This window comes from Vulpes lagopus, chromosome 18, assembly GCF_018345385.1.
Source record: "Vulpes lagopus strain Blue_001 chromosome 18, ASM1834538v1, whole genome shotgun sequence".
Classification (NCBI taxonomy): Eukaryota; Metazoa; Chordata; class Mammalia; order Carnivora; family Canidae; genus Vulpes; species Vulpes lagopus.
In genome coordinates this window covers 30,312,342-30,329,471 of record NC_054841.1, presented here as the reverse complement: position 1 = coordinate 30,329,471, position 17,130 = coordinate 30,312,342, and the positions used below count along the sequence as shown (strand labels likewise).

Here is a 17,130-nt window from a genome sequence, read left to right as displayed (position 1 = left end):
ATCTACCCTATGTAATTATATTTGAGTTTATAAGTGAGTTTTCTTATAGATTGCATAAAGTTGGGTTATGGTGGGGGTTTTTTTCTTTAACCCATTCTGCCAGTCTTTATTTTAATTGGTGTGTTTAGACAATTTTTGATGTTTGGAATTAGGTCTGCAGCTGTATTGTCTTATGCTTTTCCCTCTGTCATTCTTTTTCCCTATTCCTGCTTTCTTTGGGTTATTTGAACATTTTTAGTACTCCATTTCAGTAATCAATTTTTAGAATATATTGTGATTTTGACTTTATCTTTTCTATGTAATATTTTAGTGGATTACAAAGAAAATACTCAGAATCCGGTTTTTAGCACTTCAATTGAAATGTAGAAACCTTCCATATATAGATCCCTTCATCTTTTTCCCTTTATGCAATATCTGTCATATTATGTCTGTGTACATTGAAAATCCCATCAGGATGTTATATTTTTTTTTATTTATAACTGTCAAAGCCTAGGTACTGACAGTATACAGGACCCTAGAGATTGAGTGGGTAGGATATAGTAGTCCCTCCCTTCTATCAAGGAACATTGATCCCATGGGAAAGAAGGTTACAAGTTAATGAGGTATATACAGTATGGATCAAGGACACAAACACTTAAGGGCCATTGAAAGGACTACCCACTATACTTCAGTTTGGAACAGGAAAGTTGGATCTTTCCTGAATAGCACAGCCATATTTAGGTTGCTTTCATAACTCTCAAAGATTCCAACCTTGAATGACTCCTCTGAACTGGAAATGTTGCCTCTGCAGAAGATGTGATACCCTCATAACCATTCAAGGAAAGGTATAATGATATTGAGTGCCCACCATAGGATCTGTTTAAAGGAAACCATTGGGCATCCCGGGTGGCTCAGTGGTTTAGCACTACCTTCAGCCCAGGGCATGATCCTGGAGACCCAGGATCGAGTCCCATGTTGGGCTCCCTGCATGGAGCCTGCTTCTCCCTCTGCCTGTATCTCTGCCTACCTGTGTGTGTTTGTGTGTGTGTGTGTGTGTGTGTGTGTGCCTTATGAATAAATAAATAAAATCTTTTTAAAAAATAAAAATAAAAGAAAACTATTTTGGCTGAATCACCTGAGCTATGGGTCATTTTCATTGTGTGACATTGTCTTCCCCACATAACTCTCCATTCCCCAGTTTGCATTTAAGGTAAATTTATAGATTATATCAGCCACCTGGAAATTATCAAAGCCTGCCTTCTTAGGCATTTTAGAGATCGTGCACTAGTTGGATACTAGTCCAATATACATTCTATAGTCCCCATAAAGCCATTGTTTCCTCAAACGTGTCTTATTTATGGATATAATCTCTGTGTCATGGAATGGAATCAGCATACAAGGTGGCAAGATTATCAAGATGTCCATTACTTCATATAATTATCTTTTAAGAGCAAGGGAACTCACATTTTAAAAAAAATGTAGATAAGATAGTATTATTCCTTATTTTGCATTTGTAGAAACTGAGATTTAAGGAAGTTGAGTAGAGGGGCACCTGGGTGGCTCAGTCTGTTAAGTATCTACCTTCAGCTCAGTTCATGATCCTGGGGTCCTGGGATTGAGCTCCTCATTGGGCTCCCTGCTGAGCTCTCTCACAAATTAATTTAATTTAAAAGTCAAGTAGAATGGGCATGGACGTGTTATCCAGCTCTGAGCATGGAGAAAGAATGTGACTCTAGCTTTTTCCATGGTGACAATCTCCGCACAAGAACATGCCCCTCACAAAGAATCTTCTCCATCCCTCTCCAGAAGAAAAGAGGAAACATAAGATGCACCTAGTGCAGAGCCCCACTTCCTAATTCACAGATGTGATATGCCCAGGTTGCTATAAAATCACCACCAGATTTAACCATGCACAAATGGTAGTTTTGTGTGTTGGCTGCTCCACTGTCCTCTGCCAACCTACAAGAGGAAAAGCAAGGCATACAAAAGGGTGTTCCTTCAGACAAAAGCATCCCTAAAAGCACCCTGAATCAAGATGAGTGGGAAACCATCCCAATAAACACATTTTGGACACAAAACAAAACCAAAAGAGCGTGACCCTATCTGTTTGAGTCTGGAGCCATTACATTATGATGCTTACTGCCCCCATAGACTTGAAATTTCTGCTGTTCCCCAAGCTGCAAAAAATTACTTTAGAGGTACTTGACCCACCACCTTCCTTCTGCTTTCTGCAGGTACCCATCAGTTAAGAACTTTTCTGACTTTTAACATGTAAAACGGGCAAACTCAAGTACCTATAGACTGACAAGTCAGTAAATATATATCCCTATCCCAGCTTCTGGCAGAGCTGATATTATCTTAGGATGTATTCTTTGACTTCAAAAAAAAAAAAGAAGAAGAAGAGTAATGAGGAAGTCTTCCTATCTCATTCTGTCAGGTCCTTAGTGTCAAAAACAAAGACATCACAAAAAAAGAGAACTCAAAACCAATATCCCTTATGAATATAGGTGAAAAAAATCTTCAAAAATACTAGCAAACCAAACCCACAAGCATATACAAAGAATTATATACTGTAACCAAATGGAATTTATCCCAGGAATACAAAGTTGGTCAACAAAGGAAAATCAGCCAATATAATACACCCTATTAACAGATAAAGGGAGAAAAAACCACTTCAATAGATGCAGAAAAAGCACTGGACAATAGTCAACATTCTTTCATGATAAAACATTCAACAAACTAGGAATAGAAAGGAATTTCCTCAACTTAATAAAGGGCATCTATGAAAAACACAGAGCTAATGATGAAAGACTGAAAGCTTTCTCCCCTAAGATCAGAATAAGATGAGGATGTCCCTGCTCTTACCACTTTTATTCAACATTGTACTGCCTAAGCAGTTAGGCAAGAAAAAGTAATAAAAGGCATACAGACTAAAAAGGAAGAAAAAGCTATATTTGCAGATGATATAAATTTATAAAAACTGAAAACTATAAAATCCACCAAAGATTATGAGAGCAAAGGAGTTCAAATGTCTAGAATACAAGACAAAGGAAAAAAATAGATCAATTGAACTTCATCAAAATTTAAAAACCCTTGTACTTCAAAGGACATTATCAAGAAAGCAAAAACAATCCACAGGGAGAAAACATTTGCAGACCTTGTATCTGATAAGAATCTAGTACCCACAATATAAAAAAAAACTGTTAGTACTCAATAATAAAAAGCCTACAAAATAAAAAGATCTGTAAATATTTTGGATCAGTCCTTTCATCCTAACAAGGTCTTTTGCAGAACAAAAGTTTTTTAGTTTGATGAATTCCAGTTTATCAATATTTTTTCCTTTGGTTGTTTATGCTTAGGGGTGATATCATGCTTTTGATGTCTATGGATGTCCAGTTGCTCCAACACTCTCTGTTGAGAAAGTTGTCCTTCTGCCATTGAAATGCTTTTGCACCTTTGTCAAAATCAGTTGGCTATCTGATAAGGGATTTGTGTCTAGAATATTTATAAAGAACTCTTACAACTCAATAATAAAAAGAAAAATAACCCAACCAAAAAAATGGGCAAAGAATTTTGAACATTTCTCCAAAGAAGGTATACAACAGACCAATAAGCACATCATCATTCGTCATTAGAAAAATGCAGATCATGGGCAGCCCGGGTGGCTCAGTGGTTTAGCGCCGCCTTTGGCCCAGGGCCTGATCCTGGAGACCCAGGATCGAGTCCCGCGTTGGGCTCCCTGCATGGAGCCTGTTTCTCCCTCTGCCTGTGTCTCTGCCTCTCTCTCTCTGTGTGTCTCTCATGAATGAATAAATAAAGGGTTTTTTTTAAAAAAAAAAAAAAAAGAAAAATGCAGATCAGAACCTCAATGAGATACCACTTCATACCATCTAGGATAGTTATAATAAAAAATAATAATAATAATCTGATGATATGGAGGAATTGGACCCTTCCTACACTGCTGGTGGGAATATGAAATTATGTAACCACTCTAGAAAACTGTTTAGTAATTCCTCAAAATGATAAATATAGGGGCACCTGGGTGGCTCAGTTGGTTAAGCGTCTGCCTTCGGTTCAGGTCATGATCCCAGAGTCCTGGGATCAAGCCCCATGTCGGGCTCCCTGCTCTGTGGGGAGCCTACTTCTCCCTCTCCTCCCTGTTCATGCTCTCTCTCACTATCTCTCTCACTCTCTCAAATAAATAAATTGTATAAATTTTTTAAGTTAAATATAGTTACCATATGATCTAGCAATTACTCCTAGCTATATATCCAGAAAATTAAAAACTCAAGTTACTTGTTTAAAGCAACATTATTCACAGTAGCCAAAAGGTAGAAACAATCCAAGTAGCCATCAACAAATGAATGGATAAGAAAATATGGTATATCTGCAATACTATTTAGCTTTAAAAATGAATAAAGTATTGACTCATGATACACCATGGATGAATGTTGGAATTGTGCTAAGTGAAAGAAGGCAGACAAAAAAGACCACATATTGTATGATAGCATTTCATGATTTCATTCCATTCTGGAAATGACCAGAATAGAAAAATCCATCAAAATAGAAAGTTGATTAGTGGTTGCCAGGAACTGAGGAGAAGGGGGAATGGGGAGTGACTATGTATAAGTGTCAGCTTTGGGGGCAGGGAATGAAATGTTCTGGAATTAGGCATAGTGGTGATAGTTGCACAATTCTGTGAATATACTAAAAACTGCCGAATTGTATACTTTAAAGGGCTGAATATTATGTGACTTACATCTCCATTTTAAAAAGGTATGGGAAGTTACACTGGAGAAACAATCTTAGGGAAATACTGGAAGATAAAGCCGATTTGCAAAATATGATCTATAAAGTTGTAAAATTAGGGGACCCCTGGGTGGCTCAGCAGTTTAGCACTTGCCTTCAGCCCAGGGCGTGATCCTGGAGTCCCGGGATCGAGTCCCACATCAGGCTCCCTGCATGGAGCCTGCTTCTCCCTCTGCCTGTGTCTCTGCCTCTCTGTGTGTGTGTGTGTGTGTGTGTGTGTATGTCTCTCATGAATAAATAAATAAAATCTTTAAAAATAATAATAAATAAAGTTGTAAAATTAGAGGGTGCCTGGGTGGCTCAGGCAGCTAAGCATCCACCTTTGGCTCAGGTCATGATTTCAGGATCCTGGGATTGAGCCCCTCATCAGGCTCCCTACTCAGCGGAGAGCCTGCTTCTCCTTCAGCCTCTGCCATTCTCCCTGCTTATGCACATGCTCTCTGTCAAATAAATAATTTTTTTTTAAGTTATAAAATTAGTTCAGCCCTTCACGTAACTTGTGAGAGAAGTCAGATCTGAGTCTTTTCTCTTTGTGACTGCCTTTAGCTTCTGGTCACCTTTAGCACTTAACATGTCAGAATTTATCTTTTTTTATTTTTTCAGGTGTCTATGGTTTTGGAATTTAAGTACATAATAGTATATTATAACCATTAATCATCACTCCATTTTGAAAAGGCTACAAATCTAATTTTGGATCCTTGAAAAATAAGCAAATTAAAATGAGTGGCTTGACCAACTTCTTGCCCTTTGGTAGGATCAGTGCTGAATCTCCAGAAGCAGAGCCAGCAATCCTGACCCTGACACTTTCCCTCCCTGTGGTAGGAAGAAAGCTTGGTGTTTAAGGCTGAAGGGTCTGTTCATATAGTCTAAAAAGTGGGAACATCATCCCCCTTTATAGATGGGAAGCTAAAGGCCAAAAAGACCATCTGCAAGGCTACTGCTACTGTCCTATCTTTACCCACAGCTTGTTCTCAGCCTTCCTCCAAAAGTCAAAAGTTGCCTTTAAAAAAGTGCTCCCAAAGTGGGGGTGACTGGGTGACGGGCACTGAGGGGGCACTTGATGGGATGAGCAATAGGTGTTATGCTATATGTCGGCAAATTGAACTCCAATTAAAAAAAAAAAAGTGCTCCCATCACAAAATTTAAATAAAAACAACTGGTAATGGTAGACTGCCTTACTACCTTCTCAGCCCTTCCCTCAGTCTGAATTGATGACAGTAGGGCAGGTAGTGTCCCCACCTTATAGATGAAGGAACAGAACTTGAGAGGCATCATGATGGCAGAGGTCCCACATCTAGTGGGTGTCTGAGCCAAGGCCAACTGTCTGTCTTGCCTTCTCCCCTGCTATCTCCATTGTAATGCTGAACCTGATAAGACAGTTACCTATTTTCCTCTTCCTGTGAAGATCCTAGCTGCTGTATACACAAGGCCCTGTGAGCTCCCCAGAAAAGGGTGCTGGAAAGCCAACATTCACAGCACTGGCCGTGGGGCACCAAAAGCCATGTATCTTGTGACATAACCTAAGAAGACTGGGTTACATGTTACAGGTTAAAAAACAAGCAACAGGGAGGCCATGTCAGCAGGATGGACAAGAAATGATGATAGTTGAACGAGGATCCCTGGAGATGGACAGAGAAGCAGGGAGGAGTTCAACCTTTGGGCAGGAGACAAGTGATACAGCAGCACATAAGTGCAACAGACCTGAGTCCTCAGCCAGGCCCAGCTACTCGTCAAGGTGGTTATGGCTCTGAGCCTCTGTTTCTCATCTGTAAAGTAGGTATATGCAATGATGTTTAATGTCCCTGGGCGCTGTTATATGCCCAAGAAGTAGTGGTTGAAACCTAGCACCTGACTGTAAAGGAGGCCTCTTTCCAGGCAGTGGAGCCTAACCACCTGTCAGAATGTGATCCTGGCCCCATCTTACATTTTCAAAAGTTTAACTTCTTGAATAACTTTTTTTTTAATTGCAAAGGACTCTGCTACTTTTTTTGTTTTGTTCTTTAAGATTTGAGAGAGAGAGCATGAGCCACGGGGTAGGAGCAGAGAGAGAGGGAGGAGACTCCCTGCTGAGCAGGGAGCCAGATATGGGGCTCCATCCCAGGACCCTGGAATCATGATCTGAGCCAAGACAGCCAGCTTAACTGACTGAGCCACCCAGACGCCCCAATTGAATAACTTTATATATGACGACGACACTGACAGGACAGGGCCATGCAAGGGGCCCCAGGAACTATAAAAAGCATGTTTCTACAGGCTGTGTCATGGTTTATACTTTCTACCTTTGGTGAAAAACCAAAGGAGAGTCCCAGAGCATTAGCTGTCCCCCTCAGGGGCTGTGCTGCTAAACAGGTAAAGCACTCCTTGGGAAAGTCAGCCCCTCACCCACCACAGGAAAATTGCATTATGTTCAGGCTATCTACTGAGTATAAACCTAAGTCAGAGTCTTCTGACACACCAAAGTAGAGGAAGCTGCCTTTTGCTATCTTCTTCTGTCTGTCCATCATCTTGAAGACCTATGACAGGAAGAGCAGAAGACTCTTCTTCAAAAGACCTGGCCCATTCGAGCCTGTTTCTTTCACTTAAGGAGTTATGGGACCTTGTAAGTCCCTTCAAATGGCTGGCCTCAGGGATCTGCACTTTACTTTGGGGCCTGCGAAAGTACCTAACAGACACTTTATCTTATCTGTGAATATGTCTTTCAGCTCTGTGCAGTGTGTCTAGAAGACTTCAAGCCTCGAGATGAGTTGGGCATTTGTCCATGTAAGCATGCCTTCCACAGAAAGTGAGTATTGGTGTGGAATTTTTTAAAGGGACCTCAGTTGGGACGCCTGGGTGGCTCAGCGGTTTGGCGCATGCCTTCAGCCCGGGGCATGATCCTGGGGTCCCAGGATAAGTCTTACATCGGTCTCCCTGCATGGAGCCTGCTTCTCCCTCTGCCTCTGTCTCTGCCACTCTCCCTCTCTCTGTGTCTCTCATAAATAAATAAAATCCTTTTTAAAAAATAAAAATAAAATAAAGGAACCTCAGTTTGAGGCACATCAAGCAACATGTGGGCTTGGGGCAGTGCCAGGCAAGCTTGACAGCTTCATGATTGATCTATAATGCAGAAAGCTGAACTACTCTATAGGGTGAGGGGTGTGCAATTGTACATGTGACATGAGGGATCGGGGTGGTGGAACATGACCACCAGGCAGGACTTTGGGCACAGGGCCAGATAAGCCCACACCTCCTTAGAGCCCAGGCTAGAAAGAGCTACTTAACTGGAACTTTCCAACAAAAGTTTCTATTACTAAAAACTTATTTTAATCAAAACCATCATTATTTTAAATCAAGATAAAGTTATGAATACAAATAGCGTAAGACCATCTCCCATGCAGACATATTAATATTCCCTCTTCTTTCACAATTTTGTTTTTATTTCTATTAAAAAGTTATTTTTTCTACTTCCCACCATCCTCCTCAGTATAATTCATTCTTTAAAAAGTTGTGGATAATTTGAGGATATTGCACACTGACTGCGGTTTCTTAGTATCACCTTTTGGAAGACTAGAGGCTCTGGTCTGCCTGCTGGTGGAGCTGCTTGGGACCTGGGTGTTCACATGGCCCCCAGCAATAAGGGACAGAGGTGTTCAACCCATGAGGCATGTAGGCAGGGGGCACCATAAGCATGGGCCTCACATCTTTCTCCTGTGTTGTCTTGCCCTGCAGGTGCCTTATTAAGTGGCTGGAGGTTCGGAAGGTGTGTCCACTGTGCAACATGCCAGTTCTGCAGCTGGCCCAGCTGCACAGTAAGCAGGACCGTGGACCACCACAGGGGCCCCTGCCTGGGGCAGAGAACATTGTATAGCTCCCCCAAGGATCAAACTGCTGCGGGATCCGATGTCCATGTGGAGTCAGGAGGAACACAAGCGGTCTCTGTTGGCTGCTCTACCTGGGGCACCAGCTGCCACTTCCTTGCCTCATGAAGAACTTGGGCCAGCTAAGCTGGGAACCCAGACTTCTGGGTCTTGTGACAACCAAAGCACGCTGACACTACCCCATGCCAAGAGAAGAGGAGCAGATGATGAATGAGCCTTCAGGTTATGTTCAAGAAATTTCACGAGGGTCTCTTGCTGACACCATTACTCTGTCTCCCAGATACTTATCTCCGTATCAAGGTGAATCTTTATCAAGCAGAAGGGAAGATAAACAGAACTGTTAGAGAAGGGAACTGAGAGCAGGTCTTTAAAGCCACCCCCACCCCCACCTTGTGGACAGATGAGCTTCTATGCAGACCATGCATGCCTTTGCAGCAGCAGACCCTCCTGGCAGGCCCTGAGCCAAGTAAAACCAGCAGTTACCTCAGCTGAAGCACGACTGGTTGCCAGTAATTGGTGAGGCAGTGCCAACAAGGCTTTTCACATTATGTTCCTTTGATAAGGTCATCTTGGAACCCAAGGGCTTTGGTTACCAGAGCAGCAGTGCCCCTCGCCACCCCTTTTCCCTCAAGTTCACAACACTTGCTTATCAAACCATCTAAGAACATTAGATGTGCTCAGAAAGGCCTGGTCAGAAGCCATTTCCTCTTATTTACCCCCGACTCCCCAGTGAGCCCCGGCCAAGCTGCCCATGAGGAGCCCCAGCCAGGCAGGGTTGGGCCTCTGAGCCCATGCTGTCCCTGTGACCCAGGGGACCTCAGAGTGCCACCCATGCCCCCATGTACACAGCGTGGTTCCAGAGCAGCTGCTAGTCTCAGCCCCCTGCCTTGGTAAGGAGCTGCTGTGAGCCCCTCAGAGGGCTCCCAAAGGGAGCTCCTTCCTGAGAATGACTAGTCTTCCCAGCCCTGCTGAGATGGGAGGGTGCTGACCCCCTTGCCTCGCCCCCTCCTTCCCTGTTTTCTTCCCTCTTACCCTGTTTCTACTTAAGAGAAAATGCCTGTCGTGACTTTCTAACAATTTAAAGCATCTGAAATAAGATCCTTATGTAATTCTGAAACCAGGGATCCCCTTGAAATTGTAAATAGTGTCAGGAAGCTCCTGCAGGGTACACCCGCTGGTGTGTGCCTCACTATTCAGACTTGGAGAGGAGTAATTGAAAGTGTCTTTATAGGAGAGAAACAAACACATGCTGCTCTTTGGCTTTCTGTCCAATGTTTCTAGAAATGACTCCCATCTGTTTGGATTCATGAATACTGTACAAATTAGCTATCGGAAGTGGCTTTAGGTCAGCTAGAACGTTCTTTTCCACAGCCCTGCTTTCTACCTCCACCTGTCAAGGGTGGACTCCTAGTCAACAGCTTTGCCTCTGCTCCATGCCCCAGGGGTGAGTGGGAATGTCTCATTGGAAATGTGGTCTGCATGATATGGAGAGAGGATGGAAGAAGCTTTGCTATTCTATTCACAGCATGTCTCCAGGGATTTTTCCTGGAATCCATCTTAGAATGGGAGAGGGAACCTGTCCTTGGCTCAGGTGCCTGGGGTCAGAGGAGGAGGAAAATCCCCACAAGCCTAGGAAAGTGCTGGGCAGAATCCAGCTTGGAAAATTACAAATCCAGTTGGTCAGCATTGGCGGTTTCCTCCGTGTGACCTATTCATGGCACACCAACTGGCTGCTGCTTAAACAGGGCAAAGTGTGGGTATCTTTATATAAAAGCCTTAGCCTGTTGGGCATCCTTGAAGAGAACCTTTCGTGTGCTACCTTCACCATTTCTGGGTTCTGTGTTGGTAGCATGATGGAGTTGAATTCTGCAAAGCACCCAGTTTACAGTGAAAGGTTTCCAGTGACCAATGTGAGAAATAAGCCTGCTTCTGGAGTAGCCTCATTAGTGGCCAACACCATTTCCCATGGAATGGCCCTGGGACAAATCTCACCTTGTCGTTATGGGGTTCAAACAGTAAAGAGAATTTCTCCCCTCAAAGGAGGAATTCTTGTGCTTTAATCTGCAAATGATTTCAGCTCACAGCTTCAGCAGGATTATTACCGATTGGTTGCAGCCTTTTTCTATTCCTGTGCACCAACATGAGGAGACCGCCCCACAAGTCCCTCAATGTGTAGGGAGGTATGAGGAGTTTGTTTCCCTGTATCCCAGGAAGCCAAAGTCGACATAGTCCGTAGTTCCGGCTGGCCGTTTGAGAAAAGCCGAGAATGCTGTGCACTCTCTACTGGGCACCAACCCCCCTGAGGTGCCATTAACATGACACCATAAACCGAGGGCTTTTTAAATGCAGCTCTTCCGTCAGGGTGGGGCTGGGTGTGGAGCGGTCAGTGTTCCTCTGCTCCTACTCACTGTCCTTTCTGGGCTCTGTGTCTCACTGCAGCATGGCTAGTGCCACTCACAGTAGTTCATGCGACTCTTAGGAACACAACCTGATGCACTCACGCCCCACATTGGGTCCTCCTCCAGGACTCTCTGCACTGCCAAAACTGCCAATGGCCAGTGCTTAATTTACATCTTCCTTTTATTCTGATTAAAACACAGCTTTCTATGGCCAAATTTAAATCTCCATCTGGACATTTTTTTTTTTAAAGAATGAATTAAGGACCCCTTCGTATTCTTGACACAGGCTAACACAGTGAGGCACCCTAGCCGCATCGGTCTTTTGTTGGTGACCTTTTGTTAACTGTAGACACATGGGGATTCTGCTGTGCTCTTGGGCCACTGGCTGGTGACATGGCAGTTTTTCTACTTTCTCTTAATGTGTCTTAAGCAGCTCAAAGATTGGATGTTACTTGTGTGCTGTGGGTTAAAAGAACCTAACTCAGCCCCAACTGAACTCCATGGGTGGCTGCATCATTACCTAGTTATTGCTAGGGGTACAGATGAACTCAGCTGGCTTCAGAAACAGGGAACAAAACCAGCCTGACTTGATTCCTGAATAAGTAGGCCTAAGATACTGTCTTCTGCCACTTCTCTTTGCCACAGTGTGATTTGGTTGGGCCTGTCCTTGGCCAGCCAGTAAGGTCCTTGTAGCTTGTGCCCACCAAGGTAGGGAACAGGACAAGACAGAAATGGCCAGATGGGAGCAGATGGCCCATGGGTAAGTCTGCGGTGAGGAATACAGGGTACATCCTATCTTTGCCAGATAGCTTGTTCATGATATGTCTTAACAAATGAAGATCCTTTTCCCCAGTGCCAAGTCCCTTAGGCCCATTAGAGGAAGGGTTTGTCCCTTTCCACAGCCCTACTTCAAAGCCTGTCACCTCCATGGCCTGGTCCTGCTCTAAGCTACTCTGAACAACTGTAGTAATTTTCTGGAAGTCTGAGAATTACAAAATGAACACAGGGAGGTATCCCTAGAGCTCTAGACAGAAAAAGTGCTCAGAGTGATTTGAATCACCCCAAGCCATCCACCAGCTATTTGTCTTTATGTAAGTTAGCCTCTCAAAGCTAGTTTCCTTATCCACACCTAAGAATTTTGATAGCATCTTCGCAGGTTCTTGTGAGGACCAGCCATGTCCCAAGCCTGGTGGGCAGTAGGCCTGGGGTTGTGAAAGCTCCTTACTATAGGCAACATCAAGCAGGTCACATGGGGCTCCTCAGTAGTTCGGGTGGCAACAGAACCTCAGCAGGAGCCTCCTGATGGACACGTGCTCCCCCAGGGTCTGGGTTTGCCTGACTCCCTTCCTTTTCCTCTTGAGATCTTCCCTAGTCACCTCCGTGAACCGTTGCCCATAGTGCTCCCTGAATGCTATTCCTTAAGTTTTCAAATAAGTAATCCCTTCACATAGTTCACAAATCAGTCTTCCTTGCATCCCTGACCTGGCAAGCCCAACTTTATCACCCTTCGAATACTTTTAGTTTGTTCCATGTACATCCTTCCAGTGACCACTTGTGCATATACCGGTGAATACACACATGTGCTTGTGTGTACATAATTTTTTTTTAAACTCATGTGGTACCAGACCAGTATATCCAAGGACCATTCCTGTTAATGGGCGAAGAGCCATCCCAGAAGACGGAGTATCTATAAAAAGTGAGCCCATAACTGGGGAATGTTTTTGCAATCACATTCCTTTTTGAATAAGGCATTATTTTTTATTGATTGCAGCAGATACTGGAATTCTAGTTTCCATACAAAGCAGAAACATCAATCCCTCCCTGGCCCTTACCACACACATGCTCGGATAATATGTGAGCACAACCAGTTTCCAGACTGGCTTTCTGGTTTGTGACAGGACACTCAAGAGTAGGCTCTGCTCCATTGCTGAGAGCAGCAGTGCAGGCCTCTGGTTCAGGTCCAGCAGCCTTTGCAGGAGCCTGGACAAGCTGCTCCCTGCCACCCCTGCCAAACCCTGAGGAGGTGATGTCCAGCTCCAACTGCCATTTCTTAGGCGAGCTCCTGTGTTTTTGAGGCAGCAGTTTGAGGAACAGCAGCAACTGAAGCCTGATGCAACCTTGTTTTGGGGGGTAGGGGAGAAAGATGTCTCAGATGGCAGAGTACTGGTTGGACATGATGCTAAGCAGGTAGGTGGATGGTCTCCTCAAAATTAGCCATAGATCAACACACTTCAGTGTCCATATTTGAGGTCATGGTTCTGCTACCTTTCCCTCCCCACTCTATATGCACAAAATGCTTCCCATAGAATTTTCTCCATTTGACAATAGAAATGACTCCACCAGTCATATCTTCTTTCAAGGGGAAAAAAAAAAGTCAATTTTTGCCCCTGCAGGAGATAAAGCTGCTTCCTCCAAGTATTCCTGTGAGAAGGGGCAGGACTCCTGCCTTTTGGTCCTCGCCTACGTCCCTGGCATCCTGCCTTCCCTAGGATTAAAAGTGCAACGTGGGCCCTAATCTGAAACTTGAAAGGAAGTTTATGTGAAATGCCACCCTTCTGTTACTTGAGTATCTCGTCCTAGGTTCAACGGTCTTCCACATTAGCTGTTACGAACTTAAGAGATGAACAGGTCTAAATTCTGGTGAAATCTGCAGTTGAAAACTGGAAGTGGTTTTTAGTAGATAAAACGAATGAAAGATCCCACAAGCCATGGAATGTCCTTCCATTTGAGTGGGAGTATTAGGAGAAAAATAGAAATAAAGGGGCTTGTTCAGTGTTCACCTTTATAGCCCAACTTGTTGCAAGATGCAGATAGTTCCACTTTTAAACCAAGCATTGCACACTTGGCTAACTAATCCAGCACTCACTTTGCAGCTCTCGGGTCAAGGGAGGACACCCATCCTGCTCCAGGGACATGGACCTAGCATGTGGTCCCCACCGGTATCAAGGGACCTGTCTGTAGTCTGCTGAAGCTCCCCTCTGCTCACTGTGCCAGGACAAGCCTGGTGGACCTGTGTCTAGGGCCAGCTGCACCTGGGCCTTCCATGTGCCCCTCCCCTCCCAGACCCTGCTAGAGCAGGTGGGGCCAGTGTTAGGAAGTCCCTCCTGGTGAGGGCCTGGTCTTCCAAAGTGTTCCTGATAACTGTCCTCTCTGCGTTTCTATGACATCATTGCCAGCAAGGGGGGTAGTTTAAGTCCTCTAGTTTAGCCTACTGGGTTTTATTCACTAGATATTATTGTATAATTCCCTCAAAAAAAAAAAAGGTTTATGAAATGCTGAGCCTCAGGTTTCATAGACGTGTTTGTACACTAAGAATTCTGCAGCAGAATATTTTTAAACATTCGCAGTTTTTTTGTAAGCTATATTTTTGTATATTTAATTGCTATTTTAAAATTTTAATGCATTTTTTGCTAATTACTCTTGTTTTAAAAACAAAACATGCATGTAATTGACTTAAATGTAAATAAAAAGCAGGTTTTGAAAATACTTTTGAGTATGTACCCTTCAACTCCGAGGGGCCTGAGGTCACTACACCCCACTTAAGCCTGTTTAGCAAGAGTTGGAAAGTCAAGGTGAAGGGCTCTGATCAAAGTGAGCTGGTCACCAACAACACAGGATTGTGATGAAAGAGTTTGTGGCCTGCACCTCCCATGGGGTGGGGTTGCGGGGTCAAGGGTGAGTAGAGCACCAGGTCACAGTGAGGGAGAAAGAGGTCAAGGGCCTACCTGCCACCCTGGCTTCAGCACTGCAGATATGGCTGGACACACTAGTGCTATAACCAATACGGACCTCAGTGCGCGAGGGGGTTGAGGTGGTGGACTAGCCCACATGTTCCCCCTCTAGCTACAGCTCAGGCTCGCAAATACCAAGTATTCTGGTATTAGAAAACACCTCTTGGACCAAAGCCATCCTGTGGCAACTGCCATTGCCCCTCACCACCCCTCACTAGGGTCCCTGCAGGTCAGCTTTGACCTAGTAGCCTGGGGGAAAGCGCTCCCCTCAAGGACATCCCTGGCCCTGCCACAAATCTGGGCCACTTCTTAAACCCCCTCTGGATGCAGGTGCCTGGAGAACAACTCTTCTCCACCCTGCCAGCCCCTTCTCGGACCACTCTCTGCAGCCTTTTCCTTCTCTGCCCATCTTGTAACTGTTACTCTCACTCTACCTTCATGCTCACTAGAGTCCCATCTAGATACACATCATTCTCAGGTCTAAAATCTCGAATTCCAAATATCCAGCTGCCTTTCTGTATCAGAATCATGGTCCAAAACCAAGCCTCCCCAACCAAGCCTGGGTGCCCTCCCAGACTCCCTCATCCTAGCCAATCCCCACATCCCAGCACTCAGCCCTCTGCGCCGTCTCTTGCCCCAGTCTTGGTTCAGGCCACCCCTCACACATGGAAGGGGACCCTCGGACTACCTCAAGGGCAGACTGGGAGGAGCACTGCTGGAAGGGGCAGTGGTGCCTGGAGAGAGGAGTTTGTTTACGAGCATCTCACAAGCCAGACGTAGTGAAGTGGCAGTAAACTGGGATCAGGCTCAGGGAAGAAAATGTACAGAGATGGCCTTGGGAACACTCAGTGGTGGAGGGGAAGGCAGTCCCTGCCTGGGGCCACAGCTCAGAGGCAAGGGCTGGGAGGGGCCACCACCTTGACGACTGCTTGGGGAGGTCGACTGCTTGGGGAGGCCCACTGCTTGGGGAGGCCCACCACTGCGCCTGTGTCCTCTGAGGAGCAGCCGCCAGCACAGCACAGGCAGCGGCCCAGGAGGCAGAGGGAACCGCGAGCGGGGCCGCTGTGTGAGAACCGAGGGCACGGAAGGCTTAGAGGCCACTCACTGGGCACACAGGAGGCGGCTGAGCACTGAATGCGGCGAAGTCAGGGAGGCAGCTTCTCGGGCAGGAAGGGTGGGTGCGCGGAAGTGGAAGGAAGGTCAGCGCTGTGCAGGAGACGGGCTCCGCCTGCCCGAGCTGTGTGACCTCGGGGTTAACACAGGCTACAGGGAGGCCAGCCGCGTGAAGCTCTGGCTGCTCACAGCCTCGTGAGCACAGCCCGGGGTGCGGGGGCCAGGGCTCCTAGGAAGCGGGCTCCCTCCCTCCCTCCACTACCTTCTCTGCATCAGCGAGTAGCCAGTGACACTCTCTTTGGAGGCTGCGCACAATGTGGGGCTTCCAAGCAAGCATCTGAGGGCTGAGGGACAGGATTAGAGGGGCCTCCAGCTGAGGACCCCAAGCCCCACAGGGGTGGCAGCAGCAGAGAAGCCAATCACCACCTGGAGGCCACAAGTCCCATCCCCGCAGGGACCCCCAGTTCTGCTGCCTGTGCCAGGCTGGCAGCACCAACAACCCACAGATGCCCAAGTACGTGAAGGGGTGCCCGTGGGAAGCTGCTGCCCACAGGTGCCACATGCCTCTGCTGCCCCCACGTGGCCAACACAGGAGGTACCAAGGGATCCAACCCGCCTCCCTTAGCGACCAGGCCTGGCCCTTGGGTGGCCCTAGGCCCTGGACCCTTCCCTTCTGACCCTTGGAAGGTCCCTCCAGATCTCCCTCCCCCAGGCACAAAGAGGCTGTAGAGCCTTGAGGCTTCTTTCTAGTTCAAAGGGTGCTTTATATAGACCCTTTGTTACCTTCAACAGCGATGCAGGCACAAAAATACACAGAAGACTCAAACGTTGCTCTCTCTCCAAGGGGAAGGGTTTTTTAAATTATTCTGCACAGCAGAAAGAAAACATTCCAAGTCAATCTCTACCAAGATCATCTTAAAACCTGACTCTCCTCAAGCGGCCTTTCGAGCCTGCATGTGCAGCCCTCGTGCAGCCCTACCGAGCCAGCCTGCCTGGCAGTTTCTGGCAAGTACAGACCCCAAGTGGGAGGGGAAGGAGCAAGTCTTCGCCCTACCCCCTACAAGTGAATCAATGGACTTCAATTCCTCACTTTCTACCAGCCTGAAAAAAACAAATTCTCCCTGGTTCCCTGAAAAGACGGCATTTCAAGAGGCCCCTTTTGTCTGGTTTAGTCTCCAGGTGTGCTTTTTCTACTAGCTTACACTCACTTCTGACAAAATGACCTCCACCCCACCCCCCCCA

General features: G+C 45.8%; 1 protein-coding gene and 1 pseudogene across 4 annotated transcripts in view; both read left to right on the top strand.

Annotated features, from left to right (window-relative positions):
* The window catches only part of RNF24 (ring finger protein 24), a 78,797-nt gene extending 65,997 nt beyond the window's left edge, over positions 1-12,800 (top strand). For all 4 annotated transcript variants that reach the window (XM_041732338.1, XM_041732339.1, XM_041732341.1 and 1 more), the window contains 2 exons: positions 7,491-7,570; positions 8,497-12,800. In XM_041732338.1, the coding sequence (XP_041588272.1) occupies positions 7,491-7,570; positions 8,497-8,635 (219 nt within the window). In that variant the 3' untranslated portion in view covers positions 8,636-12,800. The remainder of the gene's footprint in view (positions 1-7,490; positions 7,571-8,496) is intronic.
* On the top strand, positions 1,080-2,702 carry LOC121477802 (annotated as a pseudogene).
* Positions 12,801-17,130: the final 4,330 nt, after the last annotated feature.